General features: G+C 44.5%; 1 protein-coding gene across 4 annotated transcripts in view; it reads left to right on the top strand.

Moving 5' to 3' along the window:
• Positions 1-21215, top strand: part of PRKCZ (protein kinase C zeta) — a 264054-nt gene extending 242839 nt beyond the window's left edge. For all 4 annotated transcript variants that reach the window (XM_040427515.1, XM_040427522.1, XM_040427535.1 and 1 more), the window contains 2 exons: positions 17712-17827; positions 20141-21215. In XM_040427515.1, coding sequence (XP_040283449.1) covers positions 17712-17827; positions 20141-20228 — 204 coding nt within the window. In that variant the 3' untranslated portion in view covers positions 20229-21215. The remainder of the gene's footprint in view (positions 1-17711; positions 17828-20140) is intronic.
• The last annotated feature ends 248 nt before the right edge of the window (positions 21216-21463 follow it).

The following is a 21463-nucleotide window of genomic DNA, read 5'->3' as shown; positions in this document are numbered from 1 at the left end:
AAATGGGGTCACATGTGGGGTATTTATACTGCCCTGGCATTTTAGGAGCCCCAAAGCGTGAGAAGAAGTTTGGTATCCAAATGTCTAAAAATGCCCTCCTAAAAGGAATTTGGGCCCCTTTGCCCACCTAGGCTGCAAAAAAGTGTCACACATCTGGTATCTCCGTACTCAGGAGAAGTTGAGGAATGTGTTTTGGGGTGTCTTTTTACATATACCCATGCTGGGTGAGATAAATATCTTGGTCAAATGCCAACTTTGTATAAAAAAATGGGAAAAGTTGTCTTTTGCCAAGATATTTCTCTCACCCAGCATGGGTATATGTAAAATGACACCACAAAACACATTCCCCACCTTCTCCTGAGTACGGAGATACCAGATGTGTGACACTTTTTTGCAGCCTAGGTGGGCAAAGGGGCCCACATTCCAAAGAGCACCTTTCGGATTTCACAGGTCATTTACCTACTTACCACACATTAGGGCCCCTGGAAAATGCCAGGGCAGTATAACTACCCCACAAGTGACCCCATTTTGGAAAGAAGACACCCCAAGGTATTCCGTGAGGGGCATGGCATGTTCCTAGACTTTTTTATTTTTTGTCACAAGTTAGTGGAAAATGATGATTTTTTTTTTTTTCATACAAAGTCTCATATTCCACTAACTTGTGAAAAAAAATAAAAACTTCCATGAACTCACTATGCCCATCAGCGAATACCTTGGGGTCTCTTCTTTCCAAAATGGGGTCACTTGTGGGGTAGTTATACTGCCCTGGCATTCTAGGGGCCCAAATGTGTGGTAAGGAGTTTGAAATCAAATTCTGTAAAAAATGACCTGTGAAATCCGAAAGGTGCTCTTTGGAATATGGGCCCCTTTGCCCACCTAGGCTGCAAAAAAGTGTCACACATCTGGTATCTCCGTACTCAGGAGAAGGTGGGGAATGTGTTTTGGGGTGTCATTTTACATATACCCATGCTGGGTGAGAGAAATATCTTAGCAAAAGACAACTTTTCCCATTTTTTTATACAAAGTTGGCATTTGACCAAGATATTTATCTCACCCAGCATGGGTATATGTAAAAAGACACCCCAAAACACATTCCTCAACTTCTCCTGAATACGGAGATACCAGATGTGTGACACTTTTTTGCAGCCTAGGTGGGCAAAGGGGCCCACATTCCAAAGAGCACCTTTCGGATTTCACAGGTCATTTTTTACTGAATTTGATTTCAAACTCCTTACCACACATTTGGGCCCCTAGAATGCCAGGGCAGTATAACTACCCCACAAGTGACCCCATTTTGGAAAAAAGAGACCCCAAGGTATTCGCTGATGGGCATAGTGAGTTCATGGAAGTTTTTATTTTTTGTCACAAGTTAGTGGAATATGAGACTTTGTAAGAAAAAATAAAAATAAAAAATCATCATTTTCCGCTAACTTGTGACAAAAAATAAAAAGTTCTATGAACTCACTATGCCCATCAGGGAATACCTTAGGGTGTGTACTTTCCGAAATGGGGTCATTTGTGGGGTGTTTGTACTGTCTGGGCATTGTAGAACCTCAGGAAACATGACAGGTGCTCAGAAAGTCAGAGCTGCTTCAAAAAGCGGAAATTCACATTTTTGTACCATAGTTTGTAAACGCTATAACTTTTACCCAAACCATTTTTTTTTACCCAAACATTTTTTTTTTTATCAAAGACATGTAGAACAATAAATTTAGAGCAAAATTTATATATGGATGTAGTTTTTTTTGCAAAATTTGACAACTGAAAGTGAAAAATGTCATTTTTTTTGCAAAAAAAATCGTTAAATTTCGATTTAATAACAAAAAAAGTAAAAATGTCAGCAGCAAAGAAATACCACCAAATGAAAGCTCTATTAGTGAGAAGAAAAGGAGGTAAAATTCATTTGGGTGGTAAGTTGCATGACCGAGCAATAAATGGTGAAAGTAGTGTAGGTCAGAAGTGTAAAAAGTGGCCTGGTCTTTCAGGGTGTTTAAGCACTGGGGGCTGAAGTGGTTAATAAAAGCGATTTTTTTTTTTTTTTTTTTTTTTTTTTTTTTTTTTTTAACAAAGTAACAAGACAGATGGCAGTAATACTGGTATATTTTAAAACAAATCGAGGAGACTGATGTGGTGATGTCAAAAGCTCTATTACTAAAATCCAGCTGACAGAATCCTTTTAACACAGGCCCCAGTAAAATGAATGCCCTCATTGGCAGCCTCCTAGTATTAAAAATGTCCCATTAGTGGCCCCCAGTATTAACCCCTTCCCCACTGCCCCCTGGGTATATACATCCTATCTGCACATGCCCCATGCAGATAGCACGTATATATACGTGCAGGCAGCACTTTAATTAAAGCTCCTGCAATCTAGCAGGAGCAGGTCGGGTCGCGGCTGACAGACACAGCGGGGACCCTGAGGAGAAGACGGGAGTGGTTTATTACCGCTTCTGCCTTCTCCTGTGCCAACAGAAGATTGATGCAGGAGAGCAGGAAGCGGCAGAGCTGCTTCCTATTTTATTCCTGGCAGTCACGTGACCACCGAGGGTTTTTGGGGCAGGAGCGGAGTTGCAAGGTCTAAGGAGACCCTGATCAGCTCTGCCTATGTGGATGCCCCAGTTACAGTAAAAACTGAAGAAAAAAATAAAAGTCAGTGTCCTCCAGAGGTCTTTTAATGACCTCATGGGGGACATATTATGTGCCAAAAATAAATTTAAATATAAGTAATAAAAAATACAAATATACTTTTTTTTTTTTTTTTAAAAAGTGTCAAGTAAAAAAAAAGAATTACTAAATTTATTTTGGTAGTCAAACAAAAAAGTTATGGTCACTAAACCACCATGTGCACAAAATAAAATAAAAAAGTTGCCTGGACATTCAGGCCTTTTTTAGGCCCAGTCATGAAAGTGTTAATAATGCCCCATTAGAGGACCTGTTACCACTCCTGACATGCCTGTTTTAATAGCTTCATGTACAGTGGCGGAAATAATTATTTGACCCCTCACTGATTTTGTAAGTTTGTCCAATGACAAAGAAATGAAAAGTCTCAGAACAGTATCATTTCAATGGTAGGTTTATTGTAACAGTGGCAGATAGCACATCAAAAGGAAAATCGAAAAAAATAACTTTAAATAAAAGATAGCAACTGATTTGCATTTCATTGAGTGAAATAAGTATTTGAACCCCTACCAACCATTAAGAGTTCTGGCTCCCACAGAGTGGTTAGACACTTCTACTCAATTAGTCACCCTCATTAAGGACACCTGTCTTAACTAGTCACCTGTATAAAAGACACCTGTCCACAGAATCAATCAATCAAGCAGACTCCAAACTCTCCAACATGGGAAAGACCAAAGAGCTGTCCAAGGATGTCAGAGACAAAATTGAAGACCTGCACAAGGCTGGAATGGGCTACAAAACCATTAGCAAGAAGCTGGGAGAGAAGGTGACAACTGTTGGTGCGATTGTTCGAAAATGGAAGGAGCACAAAATGACCATCAATCGACCTCGCTCTGGGGCTCCACGCAAGATCTCACCTCGTGGGGTGTCAATGGTTCTGAGAAAGGTGAAAAAGCATCCTAGAACTACACGGGAGGAGTTAGTTAATGACCTCAAATTAGCAGGGACCACAGTCACCAAGAAAACCATTGGAAACACATTACACCGCAATGGATTAAAATCCTGCAGGGCTCGCAAGGTCCCCCTGCTCAGGAAGGCACATGTGCAGGCCCGTCTGAAGTTTGCCAATGAACACCTGAATGATTCAGAGAGTGACTGGGAGAAGGTGCTGTGGTCTGATGAGACCAAAATAGAGCTCTTTGGCATTAACTCAACTCGCTGTGTTTGGAGGAAGAAAAATGCTGCCTATGACCCCCAAAACACCGTCCCCACCGTCAAGCATGGGGGTGGAAACATTTTGCTTTGGGGGTGTTTTTCTGCTAAGGGCACAGGACAACTTATTCGCATAAACGGGAAAATGGACGGAGCCATGTATCGTGAAATCCTGAGCGACAACCTCCTTCCCTCTGCCAGGAAACTGAAAATGGGTCGTGGATGGGTGTTCCAGCACGACAATGACCCAAAACATACAGCAAAGGCAACAAAGGAGTGGCTCAAGAAGAAGCACATTAAGGTCATGGAGTGGCCTAGTCAGTCTCCGGACCTTAATCCAATCGAAAACCTATGGAGGGAGCTCAAGCTCAGAGTTGCACAGAGACAGCCTCGAAACCTTAGGGATTTAGAGATGATCTGCAAAGAGGAGTGGACCAACATTCCTCCTAAAATGTGCGCAAACTTGGTCATCAATTACAAGAAACGTTTGACCTCTGTGCTTGCAAACAAGGGTTTTTCCACCAAGTATTAAGTCTTTTTTTGTTAGAGGGTTCAAATACTTATTTCACTCAATGAAATGCAAATCAGTTGCTATCTTTTATTTAAAGTTATTTTTTCGATTTTCCTTTTGATGTGCTATCTGCCACTGTTACAATAAACCTACCATTGAAATGATACTGTTCTGAGACTTTTCATTTCTTTGTCATTGGATAAACTTACAAAATCAGTGAGGGGTCAAATAATTATTTCCGCCACTGTAGTCCCCATGTAATAGCAATTCTGGAGCATCTATTATTATGACTCTGTGTTATGCCGTTCCTTTATTATTCCTGCTAGAGGTTATAATTGAATTGCTATTAGCCTTCAGTAAGGGTACAGAGGGGTGGTAACAAGTTGGGGGTGTGTACAGACTCATTCTATCCAATCAGTGCTTCCATGTTTGTGTGTGCAGGTACCCCCCCCAACTGGTTACCACCCCTCTGTACCCTTACTGAAGGCTAATAGCAATTTAATTATAACTTCTAGCAGGAATAATAAAGGAATGGCATAACACAGAGTCATAAGAATAGATGCTCCAGAATTGTTATTACATGGGGAATGCATGAAGTAATTAAAAAAGAACTGTCAGGAGTGGTGAAAGGTCCTCTTTAATAATGTCCCCATTAGAGGCCACATTATTTTTAATGCCCCCCTTCCCCTCTCTTCTTGTGCAAAAATAAAACTCACCTCATCCATTTGATCGCTCTGCGGGGAACACTCGCTGCTCACTGGACAGGACCTGCACTCCAGCTTGATGTTTCGCAGGTCCTGCTGCTTCCAATGCTGTAAAACGTCATCCCGCTGGAGCGCAGGTCCTGTCCAGCGCATCCAGTGATCAACGAGTGTTCCCCGCAGCGCAATCAAATGGATGAGGTGAGTTTTATTTATTTATTTATCTTAACACAAGCAGAGGACAGGGCAAAGGCCGTACTACTAATGAACGCTCCACAATGGAAGGGCTCATTAGTAATAGTGCACAGGTGTCAACACTATGCACGTCCTACAGAGCAACGTGCACACAAAGAGGGCTCTGAATGCCCCTTCTGGTATGCGGGCCATAAGTTCGCGACCACTGTCCTAAGAGTTGCACACCCACAATCAGCTGGTGATACCATCTGTTAGGTTGGGGGTAAAAAAAACTAAAACTTCTATCGGCGATTAACACAGTTCTCCATGCAGATACAACATACTAGTACACTAAAAAAAAAACTCCCAAACTTTGTAGTGTTAAATTTTTTTGGATGAAGTGTCATCCAGAATAAAGGACATTTACTGTATGCACATATAGTTATTAGCACTTTTACCAGCTTACATCTAGAGTATATAATATCTCCTATTAAGATTTATGTAGATGCTGTGTGTATTCCCCCACCCCTAGTAGATTGTGTATTATGTGTCACATGCAGTAAGGGAGGAATGGGATGCAAGGAGAACATATAGTGACAATGTCCTCTATAATTTCATTATGCCAGACATCGGCATCCTGAACGGAGCATACACCCATTCACACAATACATTGGCCCTAAATGGAACCGTTTTGGCCCAAAACGCTGATGTGAAGGTAGCCTAAGCTAGAAGAAATAATGGCCAGAGAAAGTGGTGTTGCTTTGTTTAAAATGAAATTTCTCAGCCATACTTGTATGGCCTCATGGTTGTATAAGAACGTCTGGTGAAGCACTTCTCTCCACATAAAGTCCCCTTTGATCAGTCGTTATTACCAGAGTTCACGCATGTTTTCTAGGGCTCATTAGGTACTATGTAGAAAATATAAGAGGTGATTAATATTCCTTCTGTCTTCTTCATGGGTCTTTGTGATGTCCGTATCTGGTGCAGTCACTATATACATAAGCGGCTGCTTAAGTGGTTATTAAAAAGCGCATATTTCCACTAATGAGAGGACAGTATCGATATCCAGAATCTGGGGAAATCTATCCTCTTACAGGCATGTCTCACAAATATGTCATAGAAAGCCATGGGGTCTCTGGATATGTTTTATTTCAGTTTCTTAACTAAAAACAATGTACAAATGTAGGTTCACCTTTCATATAAGACACGTCTGCCATGTACTGTAGTATTCAGTTGTTAGATTCTTCTTCACTGGTGGCTGTTCTGCGTAATCAGAAGGTTTTGAATATTAATTTTGATGTTTTCCAGAGCAGTATTTCCATTCAGCTCAAACCATTTATTAGCTAAATTGGTAGGAAATGGTTGCCAGTTAAAATAGGGAATAAACAATTTCCTCAATAAAAGACCAGCGTGCATATGGCCAATAGCTTTAGTGTGACTGTGTCTAGTTATAGATAGGTATTAGAATGTGTCTCGTTTATTGCAAGTGATCATTGTGGATGGACTGTACTGACATTTTATGATGGCATGCAGCGTACCATTCTATAAATGAGTCTTATTTTTATGTTCTGCTTTGCTTATGGCAGGCATTTTACAACAGCTGGAGGGCTGCAGGTTGAGCATCCTTTGCTTATGGTATTAGTGGAAAACCTTGATCTATTAACACATTTCTGGATCTCTTGTTGCATTAAAGGGATTTTCTGGATCTCCTATATACCTTTTTATTTATATCTAATTGGTAGTCAGACACCTGGCACCCCTGGCGGCCTCCCGACAGCATACCATGCACAGCACCATGAATTGTATAGCGGCTGTGCTTGGTATTTCAGCTCAGCCCCATTAATTTGAATGGATCTGAGCTGCGCATAGGCCTTGTGACCAATTAACAAGACGTCACTGGCCTAGAATGAGGTTGCAGCACTGACTGGAGCACCGCAGCCTCCTAAAACAGCTGATCAGCGGGGGTGCCAGGAGTTGGATCCCTATCGATCAGATCTTGATGACCTTTTCTACTCTTCTCAATCTACAGCTTCGGCCTGGGCCAGCTCATAACAGTCCCATGGCTTTCAGTATCGCTTCTATGATAACATGCATAATGACAATGTCAATCTGCTATATTCTCCTCCCTTTCTACAACCTAACATGGAGAAGACAGAATTTATCTATCCCCCATCTCACCCTCTCCCCCACCCCCCTCAAAAGACCTATCTGTCACGGTCAATGGCTGCACACTCCCCAGTCAACCAAGTCTGCTGTCTTGGGGTGACCTATAATGCTGCTGTGACCTGCAAACAGCAGATCCAAGCCTTTTTCTACCTCCTGCCGCCTCCAACTCAAAAATATCTCTTGGATCTACACATTCCTCAACCCAGTGTGCAAAAATGCTTTTACATGCCCTCATCATCTCCTGCTTAGACTACTGTAACATCCTCCACTGTAGCCTGCCATCTAGCACTCTTGCACCCCTCTAATCTATCCTCCAACTCTGCTGCCCAACTAATCCCCCTCCCCCCCCCCCCCCCCCCCCCCCCCCCCCCCCCCCAAAGCTACTCCTCTGTCTCTTAGTTCTTCCAATCCCTCCACCGGCTACTTATTGCCCAAAGAATCTGGTACGAAACACTGACATACAAGGCCATTCACAACTTCCATGCATCTGTGACCTAATCTACAGTACCTTCCCACACGCAGTCTCTGATCCTCAGCCTATTATCTGCTCTTCCCACAATTGCCTCCAAGATTTCTCCCGTGCATCTCCCATACTCTGGAACTCTCTATCCCAACATATCAGACTCTCCCCTACATTGGAAACCTTCAAAATAAACCTGAAAACCCACCTCTTCAGACAAGCCTACAACCTACAGTAACTTTGCTGCTGTTATACCGCCATATGACCAGGTTTACCAACACCCACTGTATCCTTCCCCCATCACGTGTTGATTGTAAGCTTTTGCAGGCTGGGTCTTCTCACCTTCTGTACCGGTTTGTAGCTCGTTCATGCATATTGTATGTACTTGTATTACATTATGTATGTACACCGCTTGTCATATGTACAGCGCCATGGAATGAATGGCGTTTAATAATGATAGGTTATCGATGAAAACCCCTTTAAATATATTATTTCTTCATACTTTTTTTTGCACCTCAGTGATCACTTGGATTCACCTTTACTCAACCAATATAATTGTGGTGATGTTTAGACTGGCCAGTCAAATGAATGGCCAAACCGTGGGGCCCGGGCTTCATTTCTAGCTCATATAGAAGTTGGTGCAGGGGGAGAGATCTGGAGGACCCCACGTATGACGTTTATTAGGGATGTCCCGATACCATTTTTTTAAGACTGAGTACGAGTACCGATACTTTTATTTAAGTACTCGCCGATACCAATTACCGATACTAATTTTAACAATAAAATACACACACATGTATTTTCTGACCACTGACCAACCAAAAGGCCCAAAAACAGAACTAGAACATTCCAAGGAGACGTTATACTGTATGGGGGCAGCCACAAGGAGACGTTATACTGTATGGGGGCAGCCACAAGGAGACGTTATACTGTATGGGGGCAGCCACAAGGAGACGTTACACTGTATGGGGGCAGCCACAAGGAGACGTTATACTGTATGGGGGCAGCCACAAGGAGACGTTATACTGTATGGGGGGCAGCCACAAGGAGACGTTACACTGTATGGGGGCAGCCACAGGGAGACGTTATACTGTATGGGGGCAGCCACAAGGAGACGTTATACTGTATGGGGGCAGCCACAAGGAGACGTTACACTGTATGGGGGGCAGCCACAAGGAGACGTTATACTGTATGGGGGCAGCCACAAGGAGACGTTATACTGTATGGGGGCAGCCACAAGGAGACGTTATACTGTATGGGGCAGCCACAAGGAGACGTTATACTGTATGGGGGGCAGCCACAAGGAGACGTTATACTGTATGGGGGCAGCCACAAGGAGAAGTTATACTGTATGGGGGCAGCCACAAGGAGACGTTATACTGTATGGGGGGCAGCCACAAGGAGAAGTTATACTGTATGGGGGCAGCCACAAGGAGACGTTATACTGTATGGGGCAGCCACAAGGAGACGTTATACTGTATGGGGGGCAGCCACAAGGAGACGTTACACTGTATGGGGGGCAGCCACAAGGAGACGTTATACTGTATGGGGGCAGCCACAAGGAGAAGTTATACTGTATGGGGGCAGCCACAAGGAGACGTTATACTGTATGGGGCAGCCACAAGGAGACGTTATACTGTATGGGGGGCAGCCACAAGGAGACGTTATACTGTATGGGGGCAGCCACAAGGAGAAGTTATACTGTATGGGGGCAGCCACAAGGAGACGTTATACTGTATGGGGGGCAGCCACAAGGAGAAGTTATACTGTATGGGGGCAGCCACAAGGAGACGTTATACTGTATGGGGGCAGCCACAAGGAGACGCTACTGTAAGGAGTCAGGACAACAATTTTTGAAGCCCCCCCCTCCTCAGTATAATAGTCTTGTGGCCATCATACAGTAATGTATATTTCTTCTTGCCCTAATGCCTGCTTTTAGAGATCAATGTGCAGCTTGCAGGCAGGAAGGGAAGGACCAGGGCCATAGAAGACAGACACTATCACTTTTAGAGGGACTCGCTCCTGGCAAACACAGTGGAGCAGACTGTGATGTAATTATAGTTATTGCAGGGACTCAGAGAATCGTCTGAGAGTTTATTAGTTAAAACGAATCGAATGAGTCAGAGACTGTGTCACCCCAGACTTCCTGCTCTGCTACATGCACCCTGTACACACACAGCTCCACTACATGCTATGCTAATAATGCCCCCCCTTCCCCCGGACGGACTTACAGGGAGCCGCAGAGCAGGAAGCCGGGCAGGGACTCGGTGACACGGTCTGTGACTCATTAGATTCTTTTAACTAATAAACTCTCAGACGATTCTCTGAGTCCCTGCACTACGCTCCCTGTGCTGTGAGTCAGTGCTGGCTGCCTCTGATTGGTTGGAGGGCGGGGAGGGGCGGGCCTAGCTTCCACTCTAGGCTCCAATTACACTGCCTGCTGCTGCCTGTGAAGCTGTTAGCTGTGGGAGATGCAGGGGCCGCGGACGGACACATAGAAGCGGTGCACAGGTATCGGCAGTGGTATCGGGGACATTTGCACGAGTACATGTACTCGTGCAAATGCCCGGTATCGGTCCCGATACTGGTATCGGGACATCCTAACGTTTATGATACCTGTTTCCAGATTCGTGCTGCCTTGCCTTAATCACATGAAATATTGACAGGCTTCCTCTTTACTCTGAAATGCTATGATGTTTCAGAGAAAAACGTCTTAAGAGCACTGGGATAAGTGTCCCCAGGGCAACTCGCCTCCAGATGGCTTGATTGACAGGTCTGTGCCTATTTGTGTATATGGGGAAGCCAAATGGGAGCTGCCTAGCCGACACTGCTCCCCGTGCCCCCATCTTTATACAACTATGTATATTGTTTCTTGTAATGTGCCTGTTGGTATTTCATGCCTGTGGTTATAGGTTGCCTTTAAGATAACTGCCTAAAAAGTTATTATGGCTACAACTACTTTTGTAGAAAACCATGGATTTCCATGGCTTGCTTTTTCCTGCTGAAGTTAAACCTCATCATTGCCTATAAATTACCCAGTGGGGCTACAATGATTCACTATATAATTTTCAGCAAGTCAAGTTTATTTTCAACAGTTTTTGTGCCATAGGAGATCACGCTGGCTCAAGGTTTTTCCAAGATGGTAATGGCATCAGTATACTTTTATTGTCCCTCCTGTATACCACTGATTTCAGAGAATTTTCTTTACCTGGAAAATTCATGATTTCAAACAAAGAAACCTGTGGCAATCTCCATCTTCACCATAAAATGCTGTGCCTACATTGTGCACATACAAAGCCTTAAAGGGTTTTTCCAAAATTCTGATATTGATGACTTATCCTTGGGATAGGTCATAAATGTCAGATTGGTGGGGATCCGACTCCACAGCACCCCCACCGATCAGCTGTTTGAAGAGGCCGCAACCTCTTCCTAGGCCATTGAAGTGAATGGGGCTGAGCTGCAATACCAAATACAACCGTTGTGCTTGGTTAGCTGCGAGGAGGCAGTGGTGCTCACTGGAGTGACACTGCCTCCCCAAACAGCAACTAGGGATCGACCGTTTATCAGTTTAACAATATTATCGGCCGATATTCAGTATTTTGAACGTTATCGGTATCGGCATCTATTTTGCAGATATTCCGATAGCGTATGGGGAACACAGAACGCGCTGCTCTCATCGCTCTCCGTGTTCCCTCAGCAGCACAGGGGAGAAGGAAGCAGTGTCTCCCTCCCCCCTGTGCTGCCGCTGCAGCCAGTGAGAGGAAGGAGGACAAGAGAAGGGGAGGGGCTGTGGCCGCTGCGCCACCAATGAAGAGAAATCTCTCATTCATTCATATACAGGAGGCGGGAGCTGGCTGCAGAATCACATAGCCGGCTCCCGACCTCTATGAGCGGTAGATGCGATCCGCGGTAGTTAACCCCTCAGGTGCCGCTGATCGCAGCTATCGCTCATAGAGGTCGGGAGCCTGCTATGTGATTCTGCAGCCAGCTCCCACCTCCTGTATATGAATTAATGAGAGATTTCTCTTCATTGGTGGCGCAGTGCGCGCCCCCCCCCCCCCCCCCAGTATTAAGCATTGGTGGCAGTGGCCACAGGGTCCCCTCCCCCTCTCCCCTTCACCAAGAGATCTATCAGGGTGAATAGGACAAGGGTTCTAGTCCCTAAGGGGGCTAAAAGTTAGTAAAAAAAAATATTAAAAATACTCGTTAACAATAAACATATACATTTTCAGCAGATTTGTGTAGGAATTTTTTTTTTTTCAAAAATGAAAATTACCAGAATATCGGTATAAATTATCGGCTATCGGCCTGAAAGTTCACAAATTATCGGTATCTGTATCGGCCCTAAAAAAATCAATATCGGTCGATCCCTAGTAAGCAACTGTAAAGACCAGGCCAAAGAACAAACATTGTGACTTCACTCGCAAATCTAATGAAAGGATTACCTGCCTCTACTTTGCCATAGTGTCACTGTCCTTACAATTTATAATTGTTCTGCAGATTATTTGATCTGCTGTATTTTTTAAAATAAAATGTTTGCCGTAAGTAAAGGCCCCTTTACATGGGCCGGTTATTGTATGAACGCTCTGTGTAAAGGCGCCACCAATAACCAAAATGCTCGTTCATCTGGTGAAAGCATTGTTGATGCAGCAAAATCATTGTCTCTGCACAGCAGATTGTACAAAGTAAATAAAAATTATCTTCTGCTCAGAAACAATGAATCTGTATGGGGACGAGCAATTGTAGGAGCGATAACTCTCCTCATACAGACCTGATTGCTGCATGTAAATGCTGCTCTCATCGCCGCAGTCGGGTATTTATCGGGAATATTCAGCTCGTTCCCAATAATAGTCTGTGCATCGACCCATGTAATGGGGCCTTTAGTGTGTTTATGTTGCAAGCCTCAAATCATTAGTGAAATATTCATAAGGCAGATAAGTATTGAGCATTTCTTTTCCCTCCTGGAACGTTTTCCCTGCGTCATAAAACTGACCTGGTGAGTAGGAGAACCTGTAAGCTAGCAATCAGGATAGTGCCTCTGGTCCTGAAAAATGGATTTGTTTTCTCATGATAAATTCTTTTTAATATCCTTGTATGCATTAAACAGTTTCACAGTGTGATCTTTGACTTGGACAAATTTGCTATTTGAAAGTGGCAATACAGATATGTAGCTCCAGAGGGAGGAGGGGGAAGTCACAATATGTACGGACAGAGGTCAGCTCATACTCCGCTATTCATAATGAGTGCCAGATATTACTAGTATAGATTTGGATATAAGTAAAGCCCTCGCTTGGGGGAAAAGATTCTAATACTGATTGAGGATGATGGGAGTAAATTTCACACCCACATGATTGTATGTTTAACCACATGGGAATTCTTAAGATTTCAAACAATAACCAGAAGAAAATGAAATAAATTCTTTAAGGCATATTAAAATGTGAAAAATTGGTTTCTTCTGTGCGGCGACTGAACCACTGAAAGTTAGTGAATTTTACTAAAGCATTTCTAGTTCTTAGGGCTCTTTCACACCTGCGTTATTGTCTTCCGGCATAGAGTTCCGTCGTCGGGGCTCTATGCCGGAAGAATCCTGATCAGGATTATCCCCATGCATTCTGAATGGAGAGAAATCCGTTCAGGATGCATCAGGATGTTTTCAGTTCCAGACCGGAACGTTTTTTGGCCGGAGAAAATACTGCAGCATGCTGCGCTTTTTGCTCCGGTCAAAAATCCTGAACACTTGCCGCAAGGCCGGATCCGGAATTAATGCCCATTGAAAGGCATTAATCCGGATCCGGCCTTAAGCTAAACGTCGTTTTGGCGCATTACCGGATCCGACGTTTAGCTTTTTCTGAATTGTTACCATGGCTGCCAGGACGCTACAGTCCTGTTTGCCATGGTAAAGTGTAGTGGGGAGCGGGGGAGCAGTATACTTACTGTCCGTGCGGCTCCCAGGGCGCTTCAGAGTGACGTCAGGGTGCCCCACTCGCATGGATCACGTCATCCATGCGTATGGGGCGCTCTGACGTCATTCTGGAGCGCCCCGGGAGCCGCACGGACGGTAAGTATACTGCTCCCCCGCTCCCCACTACTACTATGGCAACCAGGACTTTAATAGCGTCCTGGCTGCCATAGTAACACTGAACGCATTTTGAAGACGGATCAGTCTTCAAATGCTTTCAGTTCACTTGCGGTGTTACGGATCCGGCGGCACTTCCGGCAAATGGAGTACACGACGGATCCGGACAACGTAAGTGTGAAAGAGGCCTTAGCCGCTGGAGGGAAATGTATTACTGAATGTCAGGCAGATGAATGAATGGACATTGTTGACATCCATATGCACTAATACAGAATATGGAACAGAGAGTAGTCTTGGTGATATAACCCATTTATTTCAATGGGGCTGCAAAAGAAGCGGACAGCACTCCGTAGTTCCGTTCCGCGGACCCGCAAAAAAGATAGAGCATGTCCTATTCTTGTCCACAGCCTCGGACAAGAATAGGCATTTCAATGTAAAGTCAAAACGGATCCGTTTGCATTATCATGAACAAAAAAAAATAAATTATTATTATTTTTTTTTTGTTCATGCTAATGCAAACGGATCCGTTCTGAACGGATCTAAGCATTTGCATTATAGGTGCGGATCCGTCTGTGCAGATACCAGACGGATCCGCACCTAACGCAGGTGTGAAAGTAGCCTAAGACTGGTCGAAAATATTGATGTTAGGGTACTTTCACACTTGCGTTGCCGGAACTGCCTGCCAGATCCGGAAATCCGTATGCCAATGGATAGCATTTGTTTGCGGATCCGGCTGACAAATGCATTGAAATACCGGATCCGTCTCTCCGGTGTCATCTGTAAAAAACTGATCCGGTATTTATTTTTCGCATTTTTAAGGGGAAACCGGATCAGTTTTTCCGGAACACTTGGTACCAGATCCGGCATTAATACATTTCAATGGAAATTAATGCCGGATCCGGCATTCTGGCAAGTGTTCCGGAATTTTGGCTGGAGAAAATACTGCAGCATGTTGCGGTATTTTCTCCGGCGAAATACCGTAAGAGGGACTGAACTGAAGACATCCTGATGCATACTGAACAGATTGCTCTCTATTCAGAATGCATTAGGATAAAACTGAAGCGTTTTTTTCCGTTATTGAGCCCCTGTGACGGAACTCAATACCGGAAAACTTTAACGCTAGTGTCAAAGTACCCTTAACATTTTCTTTGCATCATAATTTCTGAAACATGCCAATATAGTCTGTTGCAAAAATCTGATTAGGTGGTAATATGCTTGTGTGTACCAGGGAGATTTGCTAATGAAAATGCGCCAGAACTCCGTTTGCGTCCATGCTTTACATCACATATATGTAGGGGATTCTTCCAGAGCCAACTTGTATGATCAGGGGACTTGGCTTATAATGCTAGAAAAATATTTGCAGTGTGATTCTTGGGTTAAATAAGCTGAGTTGGAGTAAGGGCTCATGCACATGACCGTATTTTTATTTTTTTGCAAAAAAAAACTGAACACACACATACAAAAAATATGTTTGTGTGCATGAAAGCTGGGAGGCTAAAGGTGCTCCAGATTTATCATCTGACATCAGATACTGTGATAAATCTGGCACCTTCTTAGACAATCTAGTTTTAGTTTACACCATAACCATTAGGCTACCTGCACACCTTGCGGATTGCACACTGTTTTTCCAGGTGGAAAAACCGCAGCGTAATACAGTACCAGCAAAGTGTATGAGATTAGACCAATCTCGAGTACATTTTGCTTTTTTGTTCCATGCTGAAATTAAATTAGCATGTCAGTTATATGTGTGCGGATTAGATCTGCGGGCAAAACAGCATCAAATACTCAACAAAAACAAAGTAACGCATGCAAATTTGGTGCAAAAACACACAGGATTTCTGTGTGTCTGTCATCACAATTTGACAATATAAACTGCTTACATGGCGCTCTAGCACAACTACACAAGATTCCAATGGTATCTTTCTTGCATTCTTCTGACTTTCACCAGCTCAAAAAACATAGTTTTATTTATATGCAAATAAGGGCTCACAAGTGCCCAGTGGCGGGGTTCTTGTTGTAGGTGCCCAGGCTGCTCTGCCTTCTTTTCCCCTCCCCAGCCTCTTGCTGGTCCCGCCCTGTAAGGCCATTTCATCATCCTAAGTACCAGCCGAGATCCGGCACGTGTGCAGTTCAGCGCCGGCCTGGACGTGCACACTGCGATGCCCATTGTGGAGAGCGGCATCACTTCATGTTGTACGCTGGCAAACGGCGCGAAACGAGCAGACTGGAAACAAGCAGGAAGACTGGAGGCAAGCCGAGCGAGAGAGAGGTAAGTATATCCCCATCGCAGTGCGCATGCCCGGGCCGGCGGTGAACTGCGCACGCGCCGGATCTCGGCTGGTACTTGGGATGACGAAACGGCCTTACAGGGCAGGACCAGAACGAGGCTGGGGATGGGTAATATGAAAAGAAGGCAGAGCAGCCTGGGCACTAGGGATCGACAGATATAGATTTTTTAGGGCCGATACCGATAATTTGTGAACTTTCAGGCCGATAGCCGATAATTTATACTGATATTCTGGCAATTTTCATTTTTGAGAAAAAAAAAAAATTCCTACACAAATCTGCTGAAAATTAATATGTTTATTGTTAATGTGTATTTTTTTGTTTATTGTTAATGTGTATTTTTTTTTATAAATCTTTTTCATTTATACTTAATATTTTTGTGTTTTTTTTTTTTTACTAAATTTTAGCCCCCTTAGGGACTAGAACCCTTGTCCTATTCCCCCTGATAGATCTCTATCAGGGTGAATAGGAGCTCACACTGTCCCTGCTGCTCTGTGCATAGTGCACACAGCAGCATGGAGCTGAACATGGCAGCCAGGGCTTCAATAGCGTCCTGGCTGCCATGGTAACCGATCGGAGCCCCTGGCTTACACAGCTGGGGCTCCGATCGGAGGAGCAGGGGAGAGGGGATCCTGTGGCCACTGCCACCAATGAGTAATACTGGAGGGGGGGCGCACTGCGCCACCAATGTTTTTACTATTGGCCGGGATTGGGATGGGGGGCGCACTGCGCCACCAATGATTAATACTTGGGGGGGGGGGGGGGGGGGCGCACTGCGCCACCAATGAAGATAAGTCTCTCAATCATTCATATACAGGAGGCGGGAGCTGGCTGCAGAATCACATAGCCGGCTCCCGACCTCTATGAGCGGTAGCTGCGATCCGCGGCACCTGAGGAGTTAACTACCGCGGATCACAGCTACCGCTCATAGAGGTCGGGAGCCGGCTATGTGATTCTGCAGCCAGCTCCCGCCTCCTGTATATGAATGAATGAAAGGCTTATCTTCATTGGTGGCGCAGTGGCCACAGCCCCTCCCCTCCTCTTATGTTCTCTCCTCTCACTGGCGGCAGCAGCAGCAGCAGCACAGGGGGAGGAGACACTGCTTTCTTCTCCCCTGTGCTGCGGAGGGAACACAGAGAGCGCTGAGAGCAGCGCGTTCTGTGTTCCCAATACGTTATCGGTATATCGGCAAAATAGATGCCGATACCGATAACGTTCAAAATACTGATAATCGGTCGATCCCTACTGGGCACCAACAAGAACCCTGCCCCTGGGCGCTTATGAGCCCTCACTTGCATATAGATAAAACTAAGTTTTTTCAGCCGGTGAAAGTCAGAAGAACGCAACAAAGGTACCATTGGAATCTTGTGTAGTTGTGCTAGAGCGCCATGTAAGCAGTTTGTATTGTCAAATTTTGGTGACAGACTCCCTTTAATACATCTGCCTCAATGTGAGTTATGGTGTGTTTTTACTGTGCACATAGTAATTATTCTCCACCTTTCCTTCCAGCTGGAGAAAAAGCAGGTTGTTCCTCCTTTCAAGCCTCAGATCACAGATGACTATGGTTTGGAGAACTTTGACACTCAGTTTACCAGTGAACCAGTTCAGCTTACACCGGATGATGAGTATGTACAAGATGAAAAATAATGGGGTCATTTATCAAACTGGTGTAAAGTAGAATTGGCTTAGTTGCCTATAGCAACCAATCAGATCCCATCTTTCATTTTTCACAGCTCCTTTGAAAGGTAGAATTGGTTGCTATGGGCAACTAAGCCAGCTTTAAAATACCCCTGAGACTCCCAAGTTCCACAAGCGCACGGGTACACAGATATTCAAACGGCAGATAGCTGGTCCCTCTCACCCAGTCAGTGGAATGCATGTGCTTCTTGATAACTTCTTAAAGGGATTATCTGGGAATAAATACACTGCTCAAAAAAAAAAAAAAAGGGAACACAAAAATAACACATCCTAGATCTGAGTTAATTAAATATTCTTCTGAAATACTTTGTTCTTTACATAGTTGAATGTGCTGACAAAATCACACAAAAATGGAAATCAAATTTTTCAACCCATGGAGGTCTGGATTTGGAGTCACACTCAAAATTAAAGTGGAAAAACACACTACAGGCTGATCCAGCTTTGATGTAATGTCCTTAAAACAAGTCAAAATGAGGCTCAGTAGTGTGTGTGGCCTCCACGTGCCTGTATGACCTCCCTACAACGCCTGTGCATGCTCCTGATGAGGTGGCGGACGGTCTCCTGAGGGATCTCCTCCCAGACCTGGACTAAAGCATCTGCCAACTCCTGGACAGTCTGTGGTGCAACGTGACGTTGGTGGATAGAGCGAGACATGATGTCCCAGATGTGCTCAATTGGATTCAGGTCTGGGGAACGGGCGGGCCAGTCCATAGCATCAATGCCTTCGTCTTGCAGGAACTGCTGACACACTCCAGCCACATGAGGTCTAGCATAGTCTTGCATTAGGAGGAACCCAGGGCCAACCGCACCAGCATATGGTCTCACAAGGGGTCTGAGGATCTCATCTCGGTACCTAATGGCAGTCAGGCTACCTTTGGCGAGCACATGGAGGGCTGTGCGGCCCTCCAAAGAAATACCACCCCACACCATTACTGACCCAATGCCAAACCGGTCATGCTGGAGGATGTTGCAGGCAGCACAACGTTCTCCACGGCGTCTCCAGACTCTGTCACGTCTGTCACATGTGCTCAGTGTGAACCTGCTTTAATCTGTGAAGAGCACAGGGCGCCAGTGGCGAATTTGCCAATCTTGGTGTTCTCTGGCAAATTCCAAACGTCCTGCACGGTGTTGGGCTGTAAGCACAACCCCCACCTGTGGACGTCGGGCCCTCATATCACCCTCATGGAGTCTGTTTCTGACCGTTTGAGCAGACACATGCACATTTGTGGCCTGCTGGAGGTCATTTTGCAGGGCACTGGCAGTGCTCCTCCTGTTCCTCCTTGCACAAAGGCGGAGGTAGCAGTCCTGCTGCTGGGTTGTTTCCCTCCTACGGCCTCCTCCACGTCTCCTGATGTACTGGCCTGTCTCCTGGTAGCGCCTCCATGCTCTGGACACTACGCTGACAGACACAGCAAAACCTTCTTGCCACAGCTCGCATTGATGTGCCATCCTGGATAAGCTGCACTACCTGAGCCACTTGTGTGGGTTGTAGACTCCGTCACATGCTACCACTAGAGTGAAAGCACCGCCAGCATTCAAAAGTGACCAAAACATCAGCCAGGAAGCATAGGAACTGAGAAGTGGTCTGTGGTCACCACCTGCAGAACCACTCCTTTATTGGGGGTGTCTTGCTAATTGCCTATAATTTCCACCTGTTGTCTATCCCATTTGCACAACAGCATGTGAAATTGATTGTCACTCAGTGTTGCTTCCTAAGTGGACAGTTTGATTTCACAGAAGTGTGATTGACTTGGAGTTACATTGTGTTCCCTTTATTTTTTTGAGCAGTGTATTTATGATCTTTGCTCTGGTTAGGTCATCAACATCAGATTGGCGGGGGTCAGACACATGGGACCCCTGCTGATCAGCTGTTCGATCGAAGGGGCACTCAGTAAAGCACTCAGGGCATTTTAACGTGTTGTAAGGCTAGCTTCACACTAGCACTTGTACATCCGGCAGGCTATTCAGGCAGGGAACGGCCTGCAGGATCTCTCTCTATTCTGGCATATTTGCCGGATCTCTGCCAGTCCCCATTATAATGGCAGTGCCGGAATACAGAGAGATCAGTGTTCCCTGCCAGATGTACAAGTGCTCGTGTGAAACTAGCGTAATGTCTTTAAAATGCGGTTGTTCATTTTCAATTCTTGATAGAATGAAATACTTTACATTTTTTTGCATTATGTATGTATCAAATACCATTAATCTATCAAATCAATAATATATATATTTTTTTTTTACAGAGACGTAATAAAACGAATAGACCAATCGGAATTTGAAGGCTTTGAGTATATTAACCCATTGCTGCTCTCCACAGAAGAGACGGTATGAAGGACTGAGATATTTATGGACAAACCACACGATTGATCCCGAACTTGTATCCCTAACTACAGTATATGCATGCAAGGCTGGAAACTGATGCCAGGTTCTTAGTACAGATCAGCACTGCAGGATTTGCTGCTGAAAATCATCTACAGCGGAGACGCTTCTAGTGGATCTCTTCCTGCGTAGTAGCTGCTCTCTACATGAGGAGATGGCTTTCCGGCTCAGTTACACAAGGGATTTCACTTTTTGTGCCTGCCTATTTGAAGGGTCTACAGTGTATGTAAATTCCATCTGAGGGCGCCTGTATGGAAGAGCTGTTTTATTTCAGGCAATCATGTAAGCAAGCCGCTTCCATTAGTGCATTAGATGCTCTGTGCTGCACTTCGCGGGGAAAACAAAAAAAAAAGGAGAAAGTAAAGGCTTTGGCAGCATCTGGAATATAGTGACTTTCTCCTCCCATCAGCAATGTGGCACTTGTCAATCTGGGTAATAAATAAAAGTTGTTACACTGATTATATACAAGATTTATATTGCCCTGTCACCTATACGAATGAATTGCACTGGTAATATTACAAGAGTAGATTAAGACGATTTGGACTTTTTCTAAAACAAAAAATCACAGTGATTTTGCACTTAAACTAAATCTACAACCAACGTGGTGCAGTAAAGTCAATAAAAAAAAAAAAAATTGTTGGGAGGTGAAATAACAAATTTGCACATTTGAATGGCTTTCTGGAAATCCACAATGTAATGTGCCTAATTCTTAGCTTGTAGTTGTGTGACATTTTGCTATTTGAACAATTCCAATGCAGTATTCCATGCAGAGACCTGCCCAGCCGTAACATATCCCTATAGCCTTAACAGGTGGAATCGAAAAATCTCCTAATCAATTCTAATGCGTTTCCCTCATTTCTCATCCTAATCGAGCACACATTTTCTACATGTTGGCTACTTGATTAGTTCCATAGCTGCAGTTTAGAGGTAGAGGTCAAGACCCCCCTCAATCCCTTACATATCGGATGCAGCATCACACGGGAAAAGCCATGCGCCAGAGACTTGAGCCCACGACACCACAAGTTATATTTTCACCTAAGCTTCTACTGGCAAATGTGTGATTGCTGATTTACACCAATGTCTTAACTTATGAGGCAAAATAAACTGCTTCTTGATCATTTGTCTGGGGTCTCGCTTACATAAAATGTTACGGTCATCAGATCTAATTTACACGATTATTTGTGGCA

The sequence above is a fragment of the Bufo bufo genome, chromosome 1 (assembly GCF_905171765.1).
Source record: "Bufo bufo chromosome 1, aBufBuf1.1, whole genome shotgun sequence".
In the NCBI taxonomy this organism is placed as follows: Eukaryota; Metazoa; Chordata; class Amphibia; order Anura; family Bufonidae; genus Bufo; species Bufo bufo.
Note: the sequence above shows the minus strand (reverse complement) of the source record. Positions and strands in the feature narration are given on the sequence as shown.